The sequence below is a fragment of the Balearica regulorum genome, chromosome 1, assembly GCF_011004875.1.
Source record: "Balearica regulorum gibbericeps isolate bBalReg1 chromosome 1, bBalReg1.pri, whole genome shotgun sequence".
Taxonomy (NCBI): Eukaryota; Metazoa; Chordata; class Aves; order Gruiformes; family Gruidae; genus Balearica; species Balearica regulorum.
The window spans coordinates 127,225,762-127,246,290 of NC_046184.1; the positions used below are offsets into that span (position 1 = coordinate 127,225,762).

Sequence of the window (20,529 nt, forward strand, 5' to 3'; positions counted from 1 at the left end):
TACTTTTATTATAGTAGTCATTCAACTTACCAGTGATTCTTACTTTTTTATTTATATCAGATATATTTCTGAAACCTTCATTCAGATAATAAAACTGTACTTTCTGAAAAAGAAAAATGCTAATTTCTCTTCCACTGAAGTAGAATTCTGTGGCTCCTCTGCAAGCTACTAATCAATGTCTGCACCTTCTGCCTCAAGCAATGGTTACAGATGAAATACATTAACTGTTCATAGTAAGAGTTCCCCTTGTCTGAACAAGAAATAGCTCCAGTTTTATGCTTAACTTTATGCTTAAACACTGCTCTCAGTCAGAAATTGATTAAATATATTTAAATTACATTATATCTGTGTGAGGGAAGGGGAACCAAGTAGGACTGATACTGATTTGAGGAAACAGGTGTTGAAAATTCATCTCAGATAGGCTGGTATTATAGAGGAGTTGAAATTCAGTTCAAAATGTATTTTTAATTTCTCATAGTTTCGTAGATTTCAAGGTCGGAAACAATGGATATGATCATATATTATTTATGAAACCATAATCAATGGGATTTTACATAGGAGTTCCTCTGCCTGCTTTTCAAAATTGTGTCTGTTTATTTACAAAACAAAAAATCATATTATCTTGATTTACACAATTCTATTAATTAAGAATCTCTTGCATTCTTTAGTCATCTGCTCAGATTTTTAAATGGACTCACTACGAAGAATTCACATCTTTTCTGTTTGAAGCTCATTGTCTTCAATTTCCAGCTAATATATCTTTTTAACACTGTTTCCAAAATTAATAATTACTGTATTATCAGAAAACTGTCTTCCATGGCCCGTAACATGAGCAAATTTGCCCTCTGCAGAAAGCTGTACTGATCAAGGGGTGGCACCATAAAATGACAAAAAAGTCCGAAATGAGGCATAATCGCGTAACGTAGGTGCCTGTCTCCCAGCCCTGACACCCCTGCCCAGCTCAGCTGGTGCCTAGCTCTACAGCAGGGCCATTTGCTGTGCTCCTTTGGTTTGGCTTTTGTCTGTGAATAGAAGCTCTTCCAACCTGCTCTGCAGAAATTTAAAATCCAGTACCCATCCTCAGAGTAAGCCCTCCTCCACCTGCCACCCGTGAACATGTGCTTTAATCTGCCAGGTGTTCTCCATCAGCATATTGAAAGGGTATTCACTGGAAATGCAGGAGGAAGAGCTGCTGCTTTTTTTCTTTTCCTTTGTACATTTTTTAGTGGATAAGGCATCCATCCAGGCAGTGAGTCACCTGCTTTCAGCACCTGCCTTATCTCCCACTTTTCAGAAATGTCCCTCACACCAGGCTGTTCTGGTCAGTGTTAGTCTATGCCTGTTCTGGCACCATTGCACAGAAAAGAGTTGAGCAGTCCCAGGGTAGGAAAGAGAAACCAAGGACCTGGCCCTTGTCACCAGGACGCCCATCACCTGCAACAAGACAAGGAGTATTTGTGTATTTCTGCTGCTCAGGCGGTGGCTAGGCATCCTTCCACACAGCCTACGCGTGGCTGAGTTCCCTCCTGAGGCTTCAACTCTCCACCTGCTTTTCACGCTGCAAAATAACTGGGGGACCTAACTCAACTACAGCTCCTGCTTTAGCTACATGGAGTGATACTCAAGTGTGCAGCACTTACATCTGTTTCTCAACCTACCCCGTAGGTTCTTACATCATTAAGAGCAAATTATATTTTGGAGTGTTAAATATGGTATTTTCAAAAGACTGGTATCTCTGTGACACTACCAAGGCAAGATGGTGTTAATAATTTACTAACTCCTGCTGGCAATTGAGAACTTGAGATTTCCCCTTGGAAATCAGTTATAAAGGTAAGTCTTGCCCAGGCCAAACTTTTACTAATCTATTTTTACAGTACACCACTGTTTTGTCTTCATAATCTCCACAGTCTTTTAAATGAATTATTTTTCCTGAACTTGTATACATTTCCTTCCTTCACTGTTAATGAAATATGAATGCCATCAGATTTTCTCAAGTTTCTACCCTTCCCTTCTGTGCTATCGTTGGCCTTAATTAAGTACATAGCTACTGAAATATGAAGGAATAAAAACGAGAAGTAAACCAAGCAAATACAACAAAACAAAGCAACAAAAATGAAAGGCAGAGGTATAGTTCTAGGAGTAAAATCCTTCTGAATATACCAGAAAGGTTTAGGTACCTAAACTAAGCTTGTTACTTTGTAGGGTTCTCATCTTTCAGATTGACAATTATATGAACAAACATATGGATCCAAGTTACTAGATTTAGGCTTAAGTTATTCCAGAGTTATTCCATCATATCTTATCAGATGTGGTAAATAAGAAACTCCTCATACAGACACCCCCCACGATCTAAAACATATTAAGTTCAATGTAAGAAACAATTGATATAACAGCTTTTGTTTAAAGCATACCCAAACAAAACAGATGAAATCCTCTTTCTTTTTACCTTATTCTTGAGAAAAATATCTAGTGTCATAAAGTACTAAAGAAAAACTTATCTGGCAAATGATGCTGTGCCAATCCATTTTATTCTTCTTAATTGTTATTCACTTGCTATTACTGGAGAAAACTTCCAGTAAAAGTAATCAAAGATTTCCAGAGGCTCTAGCAGAAACTGAGGAAGTCATTCTGTGGGGTTTTTTCAGAGCATAAAATTGATTTAGGCTAATCTTTTTCCTATAAAATCGGATAATTTGGGGAGCATCTTTAGTCAAGCTGTTGGTTTTCCTTCTCCATGAAAATATGTTAATTTTCTTAAATTTAAAAAAAGAATAGCTAAAAATACCTACTTATTTTTCTTATATTCATTATATAATATTATGTCTACTCAAGACTGTTTTATGCAAGGTAAACATATCTTCTGTTTAACAATGTGGCAAGGTAAAAAATGTAGAATTTGCTTTTGAAGTGCATTGAGAAGTAGACTTTTCACTGCATCAGTCTCGGATAAAAGTAGTTCACTACCACCATCATCTGAAAAAAAGAGTAAAGAAAAAAATTAAAGCTGCAGCTTTGAGAAACAGAACAGCTGTCCTTGGTTTTCGTGGTAATATGCATTTGTAAGTGCAATGGAAAAATCCTTAATGTGAAAACAGTTAGTTACATTGGACAAATAAAATAGGAAATTTTACAAATTCACATTCCACAAATGGTAACTGTGCTCAGAAACTTTGGTTCTGCTGACTAATACAGAAATTGAGGAAGCTCTGTAGCTCCTAACACTGGTTCCCATCCGTTATGTTATTTAGCGTGGCTGCCTGAAAGGACATAAGATATCCTGGAACAGTTTTGCCTGATTGTTTAGGTGCTCATACTTTATTGCAAACAAAAGTAGTATCGAACAGCCACATTGTATGGGTCACAAGGCTGTAATTTCACACACAGTTCATGTATACTCAGATTTACTCTTAGAGCTGTAATCCTGTTTCAGTCTTGAGTGCTTGCACATGATTTATCACTGTGTTCTTCTAGTTGAATGGATCTCATTATAGCCAAACACCTAAATCATTAAATGTTCTTACGGTTGTTACAGATACATCTTTAGCTTTATTCCTTTTTTTTTTTTTTTTTTCTGACAATGGCTATAATAGAGTGACTTCTTTCTATCTGAGAATGATTCATTCACAAACCATGTTAAGCTGTAATCTTTTCCTTGTCTCCTCTCCATCTCCTCTCCATCCATCCTGTCCACTAGATGGACTCCAGGGCAGTCCATCAAGACATCTCAGTTAGAATGAGCAAGCTGCTGATGGTTTCACCCTCTTCCTAGATAGGCACCATATGTGCGGAATAGCATAGACAGCATGTTTCCTGAGTAGTGTCCCTCTGTTCGGTGCTTGTTTTCCCATAGATGGTGTCTGAGATAGTTGCCAGTGTTCATCAAGTTTGAACATGTTACTATACATTAGTGTAAAAATTACACAGTCTGTCCAAAAAAAAAATAAAAATCTGGGGATACATAGTAGCTAAGCTTCCCAAACTACTTAGCATTCCTGAAGACTGGTTTTTTTGTTTACCAATTATCCAGAAAAAGTTGGTAATTCAACCACTTTTCCTGCATTCCTTCCTCACTCCATGTATTGTAGTGTAAGGTGCCACAGTAGCTGTTAAGAACAAGTTAAATTCATTTTTCAGATGCTTATTTCTATTATAGCATTCTTGAAATGCTTTTGATGTTGCAGGTTCCTTGAACCATGTGGACAACTTGCATCCTTTCTGTATCTTAAACACATCTTTTCTATGATACCAGCATAAAAGGAGGTACTGAGTTACAGGTTAGCTCAGTAAAAACATGCCATTGTGATTGCCACTAAACACACAGACAAACTTTGCAAAGATTTTGGAAATCTTTGCCCCTTTTTATATATTATTTTTCTCCTGAAAAGGAGTCGGTTCAGAAAGTTCAAGTTTACCAAGGTAAGGTTTCTCTTGTCTCATTGAGCTCCTTTGGTCATTTCCTTCATCTTGGGTTCCTTGTGACAGAATTTTTCTCTTTCTTTTTTATTTTTGGCAACAAGTAATGGATGGTATAAATGTTTTTAATGAGTATGAAATGTCTACAGCGTTATTAGTTCATATCACGTATCTAAATGCAGTCTTATTTAACTTCACATCCAGTTAGCTGCCTCTGCCATGCAGAGGATTGGAGATCCCTCTACAAGAGAGCTAATGCACTGCATCCTTATGTCTCTGCAGCCGATTTTCCTAGTCTGAAAATCTTTTCAGCTGCAGACTGAACTTTTGTTTGCTTCCAACTTTTTATTTCTAAGCCCAGGGCACATCCTGCCTTGCTGGACCTGCTTCAAATCATATTACCTTTGTCTTGTAACCTACATGTATGCTACCTTTTCCCTGGTGTCGGTACCCAATTTGGTGGTCTGTGAGGAGGGTAAAAAAACATCTCAGTGGACCTTGACTGACTTTTAGCCTCTCAGAAAGTTTCATTCTTGTACCTTACTTGTAACTCTGATCCATGCTTCATGTACTTTTCCTTGCAGTACCCCATTTGTGGATTAGGAGAAAGGTATCTGCCTCCTGAAGTTCTGAAGCAGTATAGTTGATTTCCTTGTGAACTCAGATTTTTAAACTTTTTTCTCTTCTACAGTTCAGTCGCCTTTCCTTGGAGATCTTGCAATACCTGTTCCCAAAGGCCTTATCTATAGAGAAATGGGGAGCAGGGGAGGAAGAGGGGGGCTGAGAGTTATCCCAGCTCTAGCCTTCACTGTCACCTTACATTGCTGGGCACAGCATGGAGATTCGAATTAAGTACTCCCCATTCTGCTTGGTTTGGTTAGCGTACATCAACGGCATGTTGCACTTTTCACTGTCGTAATTTCCTAATGTGAACCAGAATTCATAAGCTGTAAAGGAATAGTCCTGAAATGTTTACAATGCCACCAACATAATTTGTTGAGTGGCTGTCACAAAAAATATACAGGAAGTTCTGTGATGCTTTTTCATGCATCTGGTGAGACACCTGATAAGCTGTTACTGGTGGCTTTCCCATAGCATCACTGATGGAGTTGATATATTCACTAAGATAGTGGTGAGAGCTACTTAGGCAGTTTTTGAGTGGGCCCTAAGTGGACATAAAAATATGTGCTTATGAAAACTTAAGCTGCATAAATCACTCAGGCAAAATCAAATCATAGTGTCTAGTCTATTAATGTTTTGATTTCTCTGACAGGTACCAATCAGCTAGCAACACTGCTCAATAGTAACTCCAGATCTTCTTATTTTCCTAAAATTATATGTGCTTTGGAGGGAAAACACAAAACAGCTAATAGCCAAAACAAAAGTTGTTTTAAAAAGAAAACTCCACTGCATTGTATTACTTTCATTATTTCGTAATTTTATGTTTAATATAGAGAGTATGCAAATGTTCATTTTCTCTCATATTCCCTTCCTGCTTAGTGAAAAGAAAACAAATTCAAATTATGTTTGGGAGGAATAACTTAACAAAGCCAATTTTATTATGCAGATGAGTTGTAGGTGTTGCATATCTGCATTTTCTGAAATTGTTAGCAAGCTTTTTCCCAAAGCTTTCTCTCTTTCTAGGTGTGTATATAACACATTATATTTAGAGAACCAACCAACCTTAAGAAACTCAGTAGTTTTAAGTGCAAGTTGTCATGGCTATTCATTTTGCTCAGGAAGTAATTGCTTATTTTTTTGTTTAAGGTTTAGAGTTTAAAGTTTTTCAAAAGATGAGCAAATAATTTCCTCAACAACTGTTTAATGGAATTACGCTTTTTCTAAGAATATCACGGTGAGTTTGGAGGAGTGAATAGGTTCATAAGAAAAAAAAAAAAAAAGTATCTTCCTTCTCTCTTACATTCCCACATTAATTGTTCACTTGTGCTCTTGTGGTCCAGTGGTTCATTTCATTAAACAAGGTTGGGGGTGGGCCAGAACAAACCGTCCCAAACAGTTGGGAAGTTTTAGTCTTCGGCCCTGGCTTGTTTATGACAAAATGGTGCTTCCAGTTTGCTCTTAGTATGGAAGATCTGCTCAAAATCTCCTTTTTCAACAAACATCATCTTATGGATCACTCTTTGTTTGCTTTCTTACCTACTAAAAAAAAAAAGAAAAAAAGTATAAAATAGATAGCAAAATATATTTGGTAGCATGTAAATACACATGAAGACATGGTAGTCATTACCACTACAGAGGAGTTAAACACTAAAAAGGAATTATGGGATCTACTTTACCCAATAATCTTTCATTTTTCATGGCATTTTAACTTCTTTGTTTTCAGAGACGTTTTTCAACTTAAGAATGTAGAATGGTTACGAAGTAGACCTCGAGCCTTTTTAAAGAAGCATGCATACTGAGGCACAATTATATCTAATGCTGCAGAACAGCAACCTTAACTCTCATTTATGTGTGTGAGGTTCAGCAATGGGAGATGAAAAGTCCTGGCTTTGGTGTGAGAAAAGTTGCTTCTGATATTAAAGAGCAAACACCCATAATCAACACTAGTAAGTAATGAGTTGAATGTTTAAGACTCAGTACTGTCCTGGAATTCAGATATTCCGGTTTAATAATGCTAGCCATTAAGTCAGGAAAAAAAGGAAAAAAGATTGGATAGATTTTAAAGATCCTGTCTATCTTTTATATAAACTACAAGAAGCATGGCTAGTGCGACAAGTATGCAGGCTGTAGCATGCTGTACATTATAAAGCTAGAGAATATTTTAATTCTCAGTCTCAAACCTTGCAGTTCCACCAAGAATTTGTCACACTTCACCTGTTTCAGTTTTTCAGTTTATTTTTTAGCAATTTTTATACAAGTTATTTCAGTTGCTGACTTAAACAATTTGTTCCATATCTCAACCCCTATTTTGTGTAAAGAAATCATAAAAGTTAGGAACCTGAAAATTGGATTTTTCTTTTGAGCAGCTGCTGTCCACAAATGTGGAAAGATTGTTAAAAGTGAATGGCATCACTTTCTAACAAAATGTAGGCAGGTTTGATGACTGAATCTCATATTTCCATTACTGTGCTGTCACCAAGCATTATTATGTTGGCACTCATAGATATATGGAAGAAAAAGAAAAGCTCTTTGGGGCTTTAAAGATGTATTTGTACAACCATAGATGGCAATGGTCCTTCTTCATTGTTGACCTACTTATGTTGAATTACATTTATTATTAAACACAAATTTCTTAATTAAAATGTGGTCTATAATGTTTTGCAGAATACATTATGGTACTTTTCCAGAGCACTAGGTAAATGAGAGTAAAGGGAAATTATATGCACAAGAACACAAGTGTTTATTACAACAACAACAACAACAAAAAATCCTTTTAGTGTAGCAGACTCCCTGAGTCTTTGTACCTGTGCTTTTGGTGACCTGATGGGGACTAGGTAGATCTCTGTTTAATTTATTTTGAAAATCTTTTCATAATAAATTTTATTTCTGTCTTACTCATTTTTACATAGCACATTTGTTTCAGTGTGCTGACATTCCAAATCAGAAGCATCTGGTCTATTGCATCTGTTGTGCCTCCACCAGGGTGCCGCTATTAACGAGTTTTACTTCCCATGGCTGTTGTAACATCTTCTAATGGTTTCCACTTAGTTTTCTGTTGAGGATCCAGTTTTACAACATTAAATATTTGGCTGAATTTGTAAAAGTTTTTAAAAGTATCTCCATATATGAATTGCTTCTGATTTGGGGTTTGGGTTTTGGTTTTGTTTGTTTATTTTAGATCATTTCAGCTAATACTTTAAAGCTATTCAGTTTTTTTCCCCAGAATTCTATTTAGTGGTCTTTTGATTTGTATTCATCAAAGCACTTCTCTTCCTAGCATAATTATTTGTATTTTTGTTACCCACAAAATCAATTTGTATGATTAGTTTGTCCAGTCACACCATATTTTTCTGAATTTGATAATATTTAAGTGGAGCTCAAGTGTTGCTGTTTACTTTCATGCTACAGGATCAGAGGAAGGCTCAGGAATGATGTGGTTTAGTAGCTACTTTTATCCAAGTTTCCATCAGGGTTTGTATGTGCACATGCAATGTAGGTTCCTTGTGGAATGTATATTTACTAAGTCTTTAAGACTGTACCAATTGGTAAAATTGTACCAATAAACATTGTAACAATTTTACAACAATTTTAATTGATAAAATTTTACTGAATAAAACAGTTCAGGTAAGGTTCTCAGACACTTTGTGTCTGACATCAAAGAAAAAAATGTATTACTTTAATAATTACTTTATTATATTGTTTTTTTCCATATTCGGAGTGCTTACTTCTCTAAGACTAATTAAAAAGCCATCTGTTCTATAATTAGATATTATTTTCTCCTGACAGATCCAAGAATCTTCAGATCTGTTCACAGCGTAAGGGTTTCAAGATGTCCTTCCTGACCTTTCAAAAATACACGTTACTACATAGGGCAGCAAGTAATTTTATTCACGTTAAATTGCCCTCGCAGTCCATATAGCGATGAGATGGCTGTGTCTCTAAGGGAACAGCACAGCTACCAAGGCTCACTTTAAAGAGGCACTGCTAGTTTTCCTCAGTGTCCAACTCAGGAATTACAGATGGATCTTGTGGGTAAATCATTCTGTAAACACTTGGGCATACATCAGTTCCATTCGCTGAGCAAATCCTTACTGAACAGTCCTCACCTATTGCTTTGTTTCTTACTAGATTTCAGATAGCAGAAGCTTTCTTCTCTGGTACAAACCATATCTGGTTGGAGACTCAGGCTGGATCAGATAAACCATTCTCCTATTCAGTATATCAAATATAAAAATTATATTTAGGAAACTTTAGGCAACATTTTAGAGTCACTCTTGGCGTAAGACCTTAGAATCACTTAATTTGCTTTTCTTCTTCTAAACAGTTTCTAGGTATGTGAAGAAGAGAGAAAGCGAAATATTACTTTGGAGGCCACACAATTATCTGAGCATGTTGTACGTGTTTTAATGTTCCTTCTGCACAGTCCATTTTGGCAAAATGTGTAATGCAGATGTTGTTAGGCTCCAATGGGACTGCTTTTTCTATTGTAAAATTCATGTCACTCGTTAACTCGTCTTTCTAGAAAATGGAGTTTTGAAGGCACATAGATATCTAGAGGTAGTAACTGCATCAGTAGATTTTATATCTTTTTCTTGAGTGCTTTCACTAAGGAGAGACGTCTAATGAGAAATTTGTTCTTTGCTTAATTATGCAAGCTGCTGCTTTAACTGCGTGTCTCTGTATGCAATCCAATCAGTATACAAGTGAAAAAATACCATCCAAACTTTTGGTATGAGTTTAGAAAGCCAGTTATAATAGATTTTCACAGAACTTCTGATACAGAAGTTAAAGGTAAGAATTTCACAGGGTGTAGCTAGATGTGGATCTTGAAAATTACCTTTTATTTTCTGAAGAATTTGTAACTGAACAAAAATGAAACACTGTAGAACTTTTACCTTGCTTTTGATGATACACGCTGTAGTTACTGGAAGTGATATTCTCATGCTCTTTTGTTAATCTCATTGAACAGAAAATAGTATTTGGCCTTTACCTGTCACCTTCAACTTGGTGAAATTATGTAACTCGAATCTCAGGTTGGAGGGCCAAATTTAAGATCAGACTCTGCAGGTCTTTTCCATCAAGTACAGTCAGTAAATAACAACTTGTTAAAATAAAGTACGATTATATAGAACAAAAGCATTTGGGCGGGGGGGAAGGGGGAGACTTTTGAGACAATAAAATACTCCAGAGACATAGTCAACAGCCAGGTGAGCATGCTAACTATCCTCCACTGACCTTTGTTGTCAGTTTGACAGCTGATATACTGTATACCTACTAGCAATCTGACAGCATACTGTTCTGGTGACTAAAAATTCTGGGCAGAAAGAGGTCATTTGTTCATCATTTGGTGATAAATCTTGCTACTTCCAACTCCTAAGACTGGGAAATCTAACGAGCATCTTTTCTGAAAGCTACGTGATAGGGACTTGAGACTGCTAGATTTGGTCAATGTCTTTTAAATGCATGCTTGGATGCTTCTTATCTGGGAAACCATTGAACTGATTCCTTGTTTGCTCTTCCCTAACCCTTCAAAATAAGTTAAATTAATATATGCATAAATCTTATACGCCTTACTTTCCTTGAGTTGTCATTTTTATTATATCTAAAGCTATTGTATTTTAGTTTTTAATACCTCCTAAAGACCACGATTCATTATTCAGAAGCCCATCTTTTTCCCTGTGAAACACTCTAGATCCACTTCTTACTTTCTAGTCACATTGTCTGGGCTTTATGTATCTGCTTGACTAACATATAAATTATTGTGAGTGTTAATTACTTTTTGCTAGGTAAGGCGTCAGGACAGAAAAAGCAATGTTAACCATCTTACACTGGCTTTAAACCAATAGATAGTAATTAAACAGTCTTAAAATATAAAGAAATAAACATTATTAATTAGTTTTCATGAGTTACTATGAAAATCCTACCTAATCTGCTAAGAATGTAAACCCCTATATCTTTTTTAAAATACACTGTAAAATCTAAGAGAATATAGAAGAAGAATATCCTTCTATAGCTTTATAGAGGAAAATAACTTAGCCTTGCATAATTTTATGGGTTGAAAAATGAAGAATGATTGTCATTTCATATCTAGTTTTATAGGGTCTTTAAAAATTATTATTACAAGTTATACTTGGTATTTTTCTGTTAATAACACCAATATTTGGAAGGTCTAGACCAAATTCTTCCTATTGTTTGAAACAGCAATCAAGCAGGCACAAAAAAAAGTCCCTATACATGGTCTTCTCAACAGCTCTACATGCTTTTTTCTTTGTTTTATTTTTGTATTTGTGTGCAACTAGGCAATACTACAGGATCTGGAGCAAAGACGTCCCCGACTGGATGAACTAATAACTGCAGCACAAAATCTCAAAAACAAGACAAGCAATCAAGAAGCGAGAACAATAATTACTGACCGAAGTAAGTGGTAATTCTGCTATCATATGATGTTTCAGCAAATATGAAAAATGTTGTAATACCTGATAAGCATAGCGTTTTTCAGACACATTATGCCTTTGCTATGAGAAGGACAGTTCCATCAGGAGACAGTTCTCACACAGATTTTTCCAAATTGCATATAGAAGAAATGTAAGTGAAAGTCAGTGATCCTATATTTCAAATTTTTCACAATTTCATATTGCTTGTCTTTATAGTGGAAGCACATTGTAGAAAATATAGAATGTGATCACTATAGATAAAGAAATACAGTTATTCTTAAACAATGAGGAAGAAAGTTTTCACAGATTGTAGCTGTGGTCATGTAGGAAGCTTTCAATTTCATCTCCCATAGTACAGCTGCAGCCTCTTCTTTCATCTCCCTGCAGCTGATGCACAACTCTGATGATGCTCTGTATTAGTCTGTATTAGTTCTTCAGTTTGGGTTTCCCTTTCCAGAATTAAGCAACTAGCTGTGTCTAAGGTGGAAAAAACCAGTAGATTAAGTTTTAGAAGTTTGTGGAAGGTGTAGTCTTGTCACCCTTGAGTGCTTGAATGTCCTTGTGCCCTTCACTATAGGATGAAATGTACTCTCAAGGTCATGTTATAAAAGCAGTCCTCTGTGGTGGACTGTTATATATCTTCAGTTATTGCTTTGAGTACTCAGGACTAAAAACTACAAAAAAACTACCTAGAGGTCTCCTGTGGAGCTTAGAGAAGACCCAGGACAAATCCTTTGCAGGTGGCACACAGCCACTTCACTTTAGGTGGATGCAAACTGTTCTCTACATCTTGGCCTGGTGACCAGGGATTGCTCCCTGAAACTGCTGACTGTGAAGGTGTGTATACAGAGACTAAACTTCTCTGTCCTCATAATTCTGTATACATACACACACACATTACTGCTTTCTTTTTATTCCATCAGGTAAATACTTTCCATAATATGTCAAAATCACATTGCATGTTTGGACTGCATTGTTGTTAGTAGCACATAGATACTATTTAGACTATATCCTATGTGAAATATCATTGTTAACTGCTGTTCTATGCCTGGCCTTGAAAAATATTACTGAGAGAGAAGCTGTATTTGTTTGATTTGAAGTTTGAGAATAAATGGATAGTGCTTATATATTACATAAGAAGCTGTTCCTGTTTGACATGCAAATTAATTTTAGAATCACATACTCAGTTGAATTCGGGTGAAGTATATACATATACCTTAACTTTACAGCGCTTATTCAGAGCCGACATATGTAGTACTCCCATCTGTATTTTCTAGTACGGTTTAATTTTTATTTCTGAGACAAGTCTTCTGAAGGTAAGAATTGTAGACTTGACATGAAACACAAGCATAATTCCTATATGCCCTCATGTGAATTGTATGCATGACTAAATTTTGTTCTATTGGAAAACTGCACTTCAGTTTAAGTGAAATTGCCTTCTAAGATTAAATGCTACTTTCTCGTACAGCAAAAAAAGGGAAAGCAAGCTATCAGACTTTAAATCATGAAAGAATATGTCATAACCCAACTATATTGCAGCTTGCATCTGTGGCTAGCAATGTTGTGAATATATTTTACATGATGATTTCTTGACTGCAAAAGTACAACTTATGATGCAGTACATACAGGTCATGTCCCTTTCTTTTCTTTCAAGCACATCTTGCTTTAGTACAGCATCTTCTAACATCATCCTGATGTTGCTAATGGAATAATATTATAGTAAACAAAATATTTATTTTCAGAAATATACAGGGTCTGCGTTTCTGCAATGCAGGGGGATAAAGTATGATCAGGGCCATTTTTAATGCAGCCTTCTGAGGCAGCAAACTGGATTCATGAAGGTTTTTTCATGCTTAGTTAGTTTATATTTGTATAATTGTAGGAAGTACTAAACACTATTCAAGAGGTATTTATTACTTTTGAATTTTAAGGAGATTATGATATTTCTAGGGGGAAAAAAATGCTAGGACTTTACAGTGTGACACATAAGGTTTTTCTGAATATATGCCAAATGTGGCATACTGTCACCTAGGGTACTTCTTTAAAAGAACAGTAGTAATTTTTATATTTTAATTCTATGATTTTTCCCCTCTATGTTGTATGAAGAAGACAGAGATTGCTCTGCTTGGTTTAAATTAGGCCTGCTAAATACCTGTATAGGCACGATCCACTTGTTCTCACTGCAGGTACTGTGGGAGCAGTTCACCCCTCCCACCCCTTCACAGTGCTATGCTGTCCTGAACATAGGAAGACTCTCCTTAGCCCCAGCACAGCTGGGGTGCTCTCTAACCGTGTGTTCCCCAGCGCAGCTCCTCTGAAGCCTGCTGTGCTCCCACCTAGTGCAATTGTTTTGCCTTGCATTTACATACTGAACCCAGCCTACTGCACCCAGGTTGTTGTCCCCAAGTCCATCCCCAGGAATCTTGCTCGCAGCCAGAGCTGAACCCTGGAGAACCTGCTCCACTTGCTAAGGCCTCTGCGTTCCCCACAGCCCTAGAGAACATCCCCTCCATTGTACCTGGACCTTGCATGAGAGTCCTGCTGCAAGTGTTCCCTGACAACCTCACCCGCAGACTGTTCCCCATTTCTTCTGGTTTTTACCCTCTTCATGAATACAAATAGGTTACCATGGTTATGTCTTAGCAGTTATGAGTACTGATTCAAATCTATCCAGTTTCAAGACCTGAGCATCAGCACTGTGCCATTCGTGCTCCTCTGCAGCAGCTGTGTACCACTCTCACATGCAGCCTTCTGTAATGTCACACTATCAGGTGCGAATGCGTTGGATCCCATCATGAAGGAAAGGGAGTGCAGGGCTGCGCTGCGCTGGTCTGTCACGTAGGAGCTGGTAGACTCAACTGTATCTAGTGCACTACCTTTTCCCGGGCTGAAGCGTGGGATCTCATACTTTAAGAAGTAAAAAGCTGAGAAGATGAGCTAATTTGTATGAATATGTTGTTCGCTGCCTTTTGTTATTAAGGTGCTAGTAAAAAAAAAACCCAACACAAGGATTTGGCCAATATCACTGAACAGATATATTATAAATGCTAAATGAGATTCATAGATACTGTACAAGATAACTGCATTCTTGGTCATGCATGGGTCAACGTGCCATCAACTGGAATTAAAACACTTAAGTTTATGGCTTCTGTGCTAACATTGGCAACTCTTTAGTCATTCTGCTTGCAGAAATACATATATTATGCTGATTAAAGCCTATCTTTAAATGATAGTTAGAAACGATTATTGCCTTTTAAATTATTTATAAAAACAAACAAGGTACACATTTCACACAAAATCAAGCAAATCAAAAGATATTTATTAGAGAATCTCTATGAAGAATTGCAAAGAAGTCAATGATCATGAGATTATTTTTGAACAGAATTGCCATAGTATTGCATAGATGTAGTCTTTCTTTAGGAAATAACAACAGAAATTAAAGATAAGCTCATACAATTAAATTATTTCCTTTGAACCTTCCCCCCCCCCCACCCTTACTTCATTATCTATATGAAAATGCAGGAGCTATACTATGTAAAAAGAACTTGGGTCTACAAAGTAAATCTTGTGTTATGTTTACGTAATGTTATACTCAAATCTCTGTTCTTTGTAAATCATAGTATCTTTGCAACTTATACATTAAAGAATATGTAAGAATAATAATTACATTTAATCTTGAGGAAAATTTGGGAGAAAAAGCAAGATACCTCTCTGCTCTTTTAATACCCTCGATAAAGCATTCTGTTTTAACAGAACCATATACTGTACAGTAATGTTTTTCTCTACCTAATGCATCACAGCTCCAAAACACTTTGCTTTACTGCTGATGATGTTTTGTTAAATTGAATGAATTTAAAAACAACTTTGAATACAATAATTAAACTTCAAAAATTCCTTTTATTTTCCATTGGTTCCTATGTATAGAATACATAAAACAAGTAACAAGTCAATATAGAAATATACTGAGAGATAATAAAAACAAATTTACAGTCTTAGCATCAGAAATACCAAAGTAATTACAAAGGCTATATTAGATCTTGCTAGATCCTGGACATGTAAGAAACTCTAAATAGCAGGCCAACCTACTGCTGTGTTCACACACATGCAAACGATAATGGTGAAAAACCTTTCTGTGGTTTTACTTTGCTAGTAATTTACATCCCAATTTCGTAATGTGGTTTCTGGCAGTGTAAGCAATAGAGAGGAGGTATGAAAATGAATATTTATAGAACTCTGTGAAGAAATAATCTCTTACTGACCAAAGAATCTCCCTTTCAAGATTTTAAGAAGCCAAAGTAACACACATCTTTCTTCAGCAATTGTGTGAAATGTAGTGAACTCTCAAAATATCAGTTGAGAGGTTAATTAAGTTCTATTACATTAAATACATGAATAATAACAATAAATACAAGCATTTCAATGAAGATTATTTTGATCAAGAATTATACATTGGGACCAAATTATTCCTTCTGAAATTTTATTTGGCAATTTTTAAAACCAAGCTCACAAATGTATGAATAATTTATAGCGGATGTCTTCAGAAGAGTTATTTTCGTTTTGTGGTTTGTTTTTGTTTGGGTTTTTCTGAAAAAAAAAAAAAGAAAAAAAAAAGGAAAAGCTATATGTTACAACTGGTTGGTTGGTAGGAGAGCAGCGCTTGAACTAATCTGAAAAGAGTCTGAGTGTCTCTGTGCCACTCCATAAAAATGCCTTTATTGAATAGTTTGCTGTATTTGACAGTTTTATGGCAAAATCATCAACTTGTCATCACTTTCACGACAAAATGTACTGAAACTGCGCAGTGAATTACAGCTGTACTGTTGTTCTCGACATCTTAATAAAATAGCCGTCTCCATTGTACTGCCATCCATGTGGTTTTCTCTTAGAGCTATTGAATACAAATTGTTTACCACTTGAAAAAACAAATTCATAAAATCTGGAATTTGTCATCCAGTAGTAAAACTCCTAGTTGTCGCAGATGGAGTGGTGCACTTCACTCCTAAGAGAGAAGCAACAATATGCTTTATTCATATAAGACAGTGATTTAATAAAGTTCAATGGTAAATGCGACAGCAGTTTAACAAGATTCAATGGCAAGGTACACTTGATAATTTACTGCATAGAGGACAGGGTCAGACAAAACTGCCAGGGAGACCCTCCCATTGAGTCATGAGGTTCAGAAAGGACCCCCTTGCTTTCTAAAAGCCTTCTGAGAGAGGAGTCTAGGTGCAGCCGGATCCAATCCTAGTGTCAGACTTGGTCAACGGTTTATGTCTAAAGGATTGTATATGTGCAATCAATCCTTTATATCACTTAGCTAAGACTTCAAAGTTCAGCATGCTATTAGTCTCTTACCGAGAATCTGTTGTGACAAAGAATCTCTCAACCTCCAGGAGTAACGTGAGAGGTGTCCCTGTTCAAGGGGAGATCCTGGTGTGCAGCCCGCTGCTGTGCAGGAGAGCTCAAAGGGCTCTTGGGCTGAGTAAGGTGATTGACTCACAGTCATGTTCACATACCGACTGCACATGTTAGTTTCTTCCAAACCTGGCTTGAGTTGGACATTGACCAGCACTGTGGTTAGGTGGGCACATTGCTCAAATTAGCCTTTGGCTGTTGTGTCGTCATCTGTCTAGATAGTTTTGCAATCTCATAAAGATGCAAAGTTTATTAATCATCCCGATGTACTTCTTTACAGCTGAAACCTTGTTTTTCCTATGAGAACTCTATGCTGTGGAAATGAAGGAAGGAAGAAATCATTTGTTTTTAAAGAAAAGTCCATAACAAGATAAAACCATGGCTCTGAAAGGGATAGCATATTACTGAGAAGAGACCTCATTTGAAATCGCTTCCTTGGCACAGATTTGCTCCTACAGGATTTGTAAGGAAGTTATGGGACACGTTTTAAGAAGGAGTAAGAAGTTATTTTGAAACACTGGGGAGAATTGCCCTTTAAGAATGGGAAATAACATGCCCCAGAAATGTCTGAGTGATAGGGGAATTACAATTATGTATCACTTCTCAGGCTATGTATACTAGAAGCATATGGCTCAGTGGACAAAAGGCAAGATCTAAACTGTCTACTTTAGGTATTGTAGTGCTCCCAAAAAGGATGCGAGACTACAAGGTGACCTTCCTCCATTTCTAGTTATAGTCTTGAGTAAAAGTGGCACAGATTTTTTGGTAGCCCCAGAGCTGCTAAGTATATCAGATGATATCAGTGCTGGTGGCTTGCTCAGAGCTCACTTACCTTCTCAAACTTGGGAAGAGTTAGATACTTACTAAACTTTGTGTTGTGTGGTAATTCAGGTGGAAAGTAGCTAGACTAGGTACTTCTAAATAAGAATGTTCTCCTAAGTTCTATGTTCCTAGAAATCAGCCTGTGTTAGAGAACAGGCACCCTGGATTGCTGTGTTGGATAGAGGCACTTAATTTTGCCCAAATTATAAGTGTTAGTAAAATTTTGTCATCTATCCTCCAAAAAAGCTATAAGAGCAGAATGGTTGACCAAATCTCTCATCAGGAAAATATGACCACAAAGTGAGTTCTCTGCTAATTGTGAGCTTGTGAACAGCAAAGATAAAGTTCAGTGAGGAGTGTAAAGCTGTGCTGGAGGAAGAGACCTTTTGGAAAGAGTCATATGGAAATTTTTTTTTTTTTTTTTTTTTTTTTTTTTCAAAAAAAGCCTTTAAGTAATTTACACAAGGCCCAGAAAAGAAAAAAAAAACCCAACAAACACAAAACCAACAACCCACCCTGAATAAGGAAAGCATGGTTTGGTAGACAGGTGCTTCACACTAACAGGTTATGCGTTACTGTATCATGCAGCCATGAAGTTACCTGGTTAAAAGATTTGGCATATACAATCACTTGGCAGAAGGAGAACATAACTTCCCACTTTAGCCTAGGGAAGGATTTGGTATGGAATTGTGGGAGAGATGGTGTTTCAGTCCGTTTTCTGGGTTTTTTTAACCTCTGTTGGTCAGAGGTTAGGGACTGACTTAATCAATAGAGGTGGTCAGTCAGAATACAGACAAAAAGCTTCTTCTAATTTATAGTGCCAAGAAAATTCAAGCCTATTTAATGTTCTGCAATTTACTCTGCTGTTCTTAAAATGGTTGGAGATTGAGGTGATAGAAGTGATTTTATTAAAAGGGCCATAGCATATGAATCTTCAGCCTCCTCCAACCTACTCAGTCATCAATTAGGTGAAAGTAGGTGTTGCCCAGAACCATGAGCAGGCATGAAATGACAGAAAGTCTTGTTTACAGGCTGTCAGCAAACAATTCCTTTCCCCAAATGCTACTGTCTGCTCCCTTACTATGGTAAGTCCTATCAATAGTGTTCTTAGAGGCATCTTTTCCTTCTTTTCTGCTAAAGGGGAGTCACATTTTAACAGACTGGTTTTATGTAACTACCTGCCCTTGATTTTAAAGTGTTTGTGAAAATCTTTAACACTCATAGAAATCTGCATGCATATATCAATTTGAAAGACCTTTCTTTTTTTAGTTTAGCAATACCAGTGTCTCAGTAGGTTCAGAAAGAAGCAAGTTTATTTGCAAAAGTTTTACAAGCAAAATGTAAAAGGAAAGTAAGGAACTGCCACACAGGATAAGACTGCAGGTCCTACTCACTTATTCTGTTGTCTCAGAAATTCTTAGTTCCATGTCCTTCTGAAGAGTATTTAAGAATTCAATAGTATGCAAATGTGAAGCAAATTGAGAGTACTTCTCAGGATATAAAGTCTTTCTTTCATATCTTAAACAATTAGAGAAGTGTTAACATAATTTTTTGAAACATTTAACTGCCAAAAATTTGCAGTTCTTCAGGAAAGCAAGCACTGAGTTATTTTAGAGTTTTCAACATATTTAAAAGTATCTAATGTGAGACTTCCTATTTACAGTGTTACAGCAGAAAAACTGGTTTTAATTACATTGGATTTCAAAATTGGATTCAATCTCATTTTACAAATGTTAACTTTTGTATGAAATACTTTAAAATCTGAAAATAATAAATTCTGAAGAGATTTGACTTCCTTCTTGTCAATGGTAGATGAATGTTCCATTGACTTATGTAGTGGCCAGATAATCAGAAAGGATTTTTTTTTTTTTTTCTCTTTGAGTCGTACAGGAAAGACTCAGCCAATTTTCTGTATTAAAAGGAGTAGTATTAATAATTTTTCATTAGAAATATTTATACCATTTATACCATACTTATGGCCCATCTCCATTGCAAGTAAATATCCAAAATGATCAAGCTCCAAAAGTGAAAGAGGGGGAAACAACTGCCTATTATTTATAAATGTATTAGCATTCTATACTTTAAGAACTATTTTTCAAAGTTAAAGACTCTTTTTGTAGGCAATTTAAATTCCCTATCTACTGATGAAATTCCATCACTCTGTTTTTATAAGGTCCATTTGGGCAAGCAATAAAGTTACTGTTGAACCTTAAGATCTATGAGTGTGTAGTTGCTCAAGATCATGGAAATTTTTATTTATTTATTTATTTATTTATTTTAGATAGGAGGTTTCTGTTTCTTGCTAAATGCTAGGACTACTTCACATGTTTGAAGTCTGAAAATCTTAAAAGTATTGGATCATATGGTTTGAATGCATTCCCTTTTTTCTTTAAGGGAGTGATAAAGCTCCATTTTTAACACAACCATCCCGTTTACCCCAAAAAAAGCCTCATTATCTTCCTAGTTTTCACTGTCTTTATATATTTTTAATATTTTTAGTTAATAACTTTAATAATTTTATTTTAATTGAAATTTGAAACATTGAAGTGCAGTTTATACAAACATAAAAAAATTACTTTTTTTTTTTTTTAATATTAAATTACCTGGATTTTAGCTATGTTTTTACTGTTTACTGGGATTTACTTTTTGCAGGAGTTCTCTTTGTGAATGTTGACATTGCAATGCTGACATTCTTTATTACTGGACTTGATATCACATATCTGAATATATCTTTTGTTCAGAATAGATGTTAGCTATTGATTAGAAAGTAATTTGGATTTTGCATTTTTAGATTTGGGCAAGATGACAGAATTTAATAAGTGGT

General features: G+C 36.0%; 1 protein-coding gene across 8 annotated transcripts in view; it reads left to right on the forward strand.

The window, feature by feature from the left end:
- DMD (dystrophin) overlaps positions 1-20,529 on the forward strand; it is a 1,320,554-nt gene that overhangs the window by 999,093 nt on the left and 300,932 nt on the right. For all 8 annotated transcript variants that reach the window (XM_075774516.1, XM_075774534.1, XM_075774546.1 and 5 more), the window contains one exon: positions 11,334-11,451. In XM_075774516.1, coding sequence (XP_075630631.1) covers positions 11,334-11,451 — 118 coding nt within the window. The remainder of the gene's footprint in view (positions 1-11,333; positions 11,452-20,529) is intronic.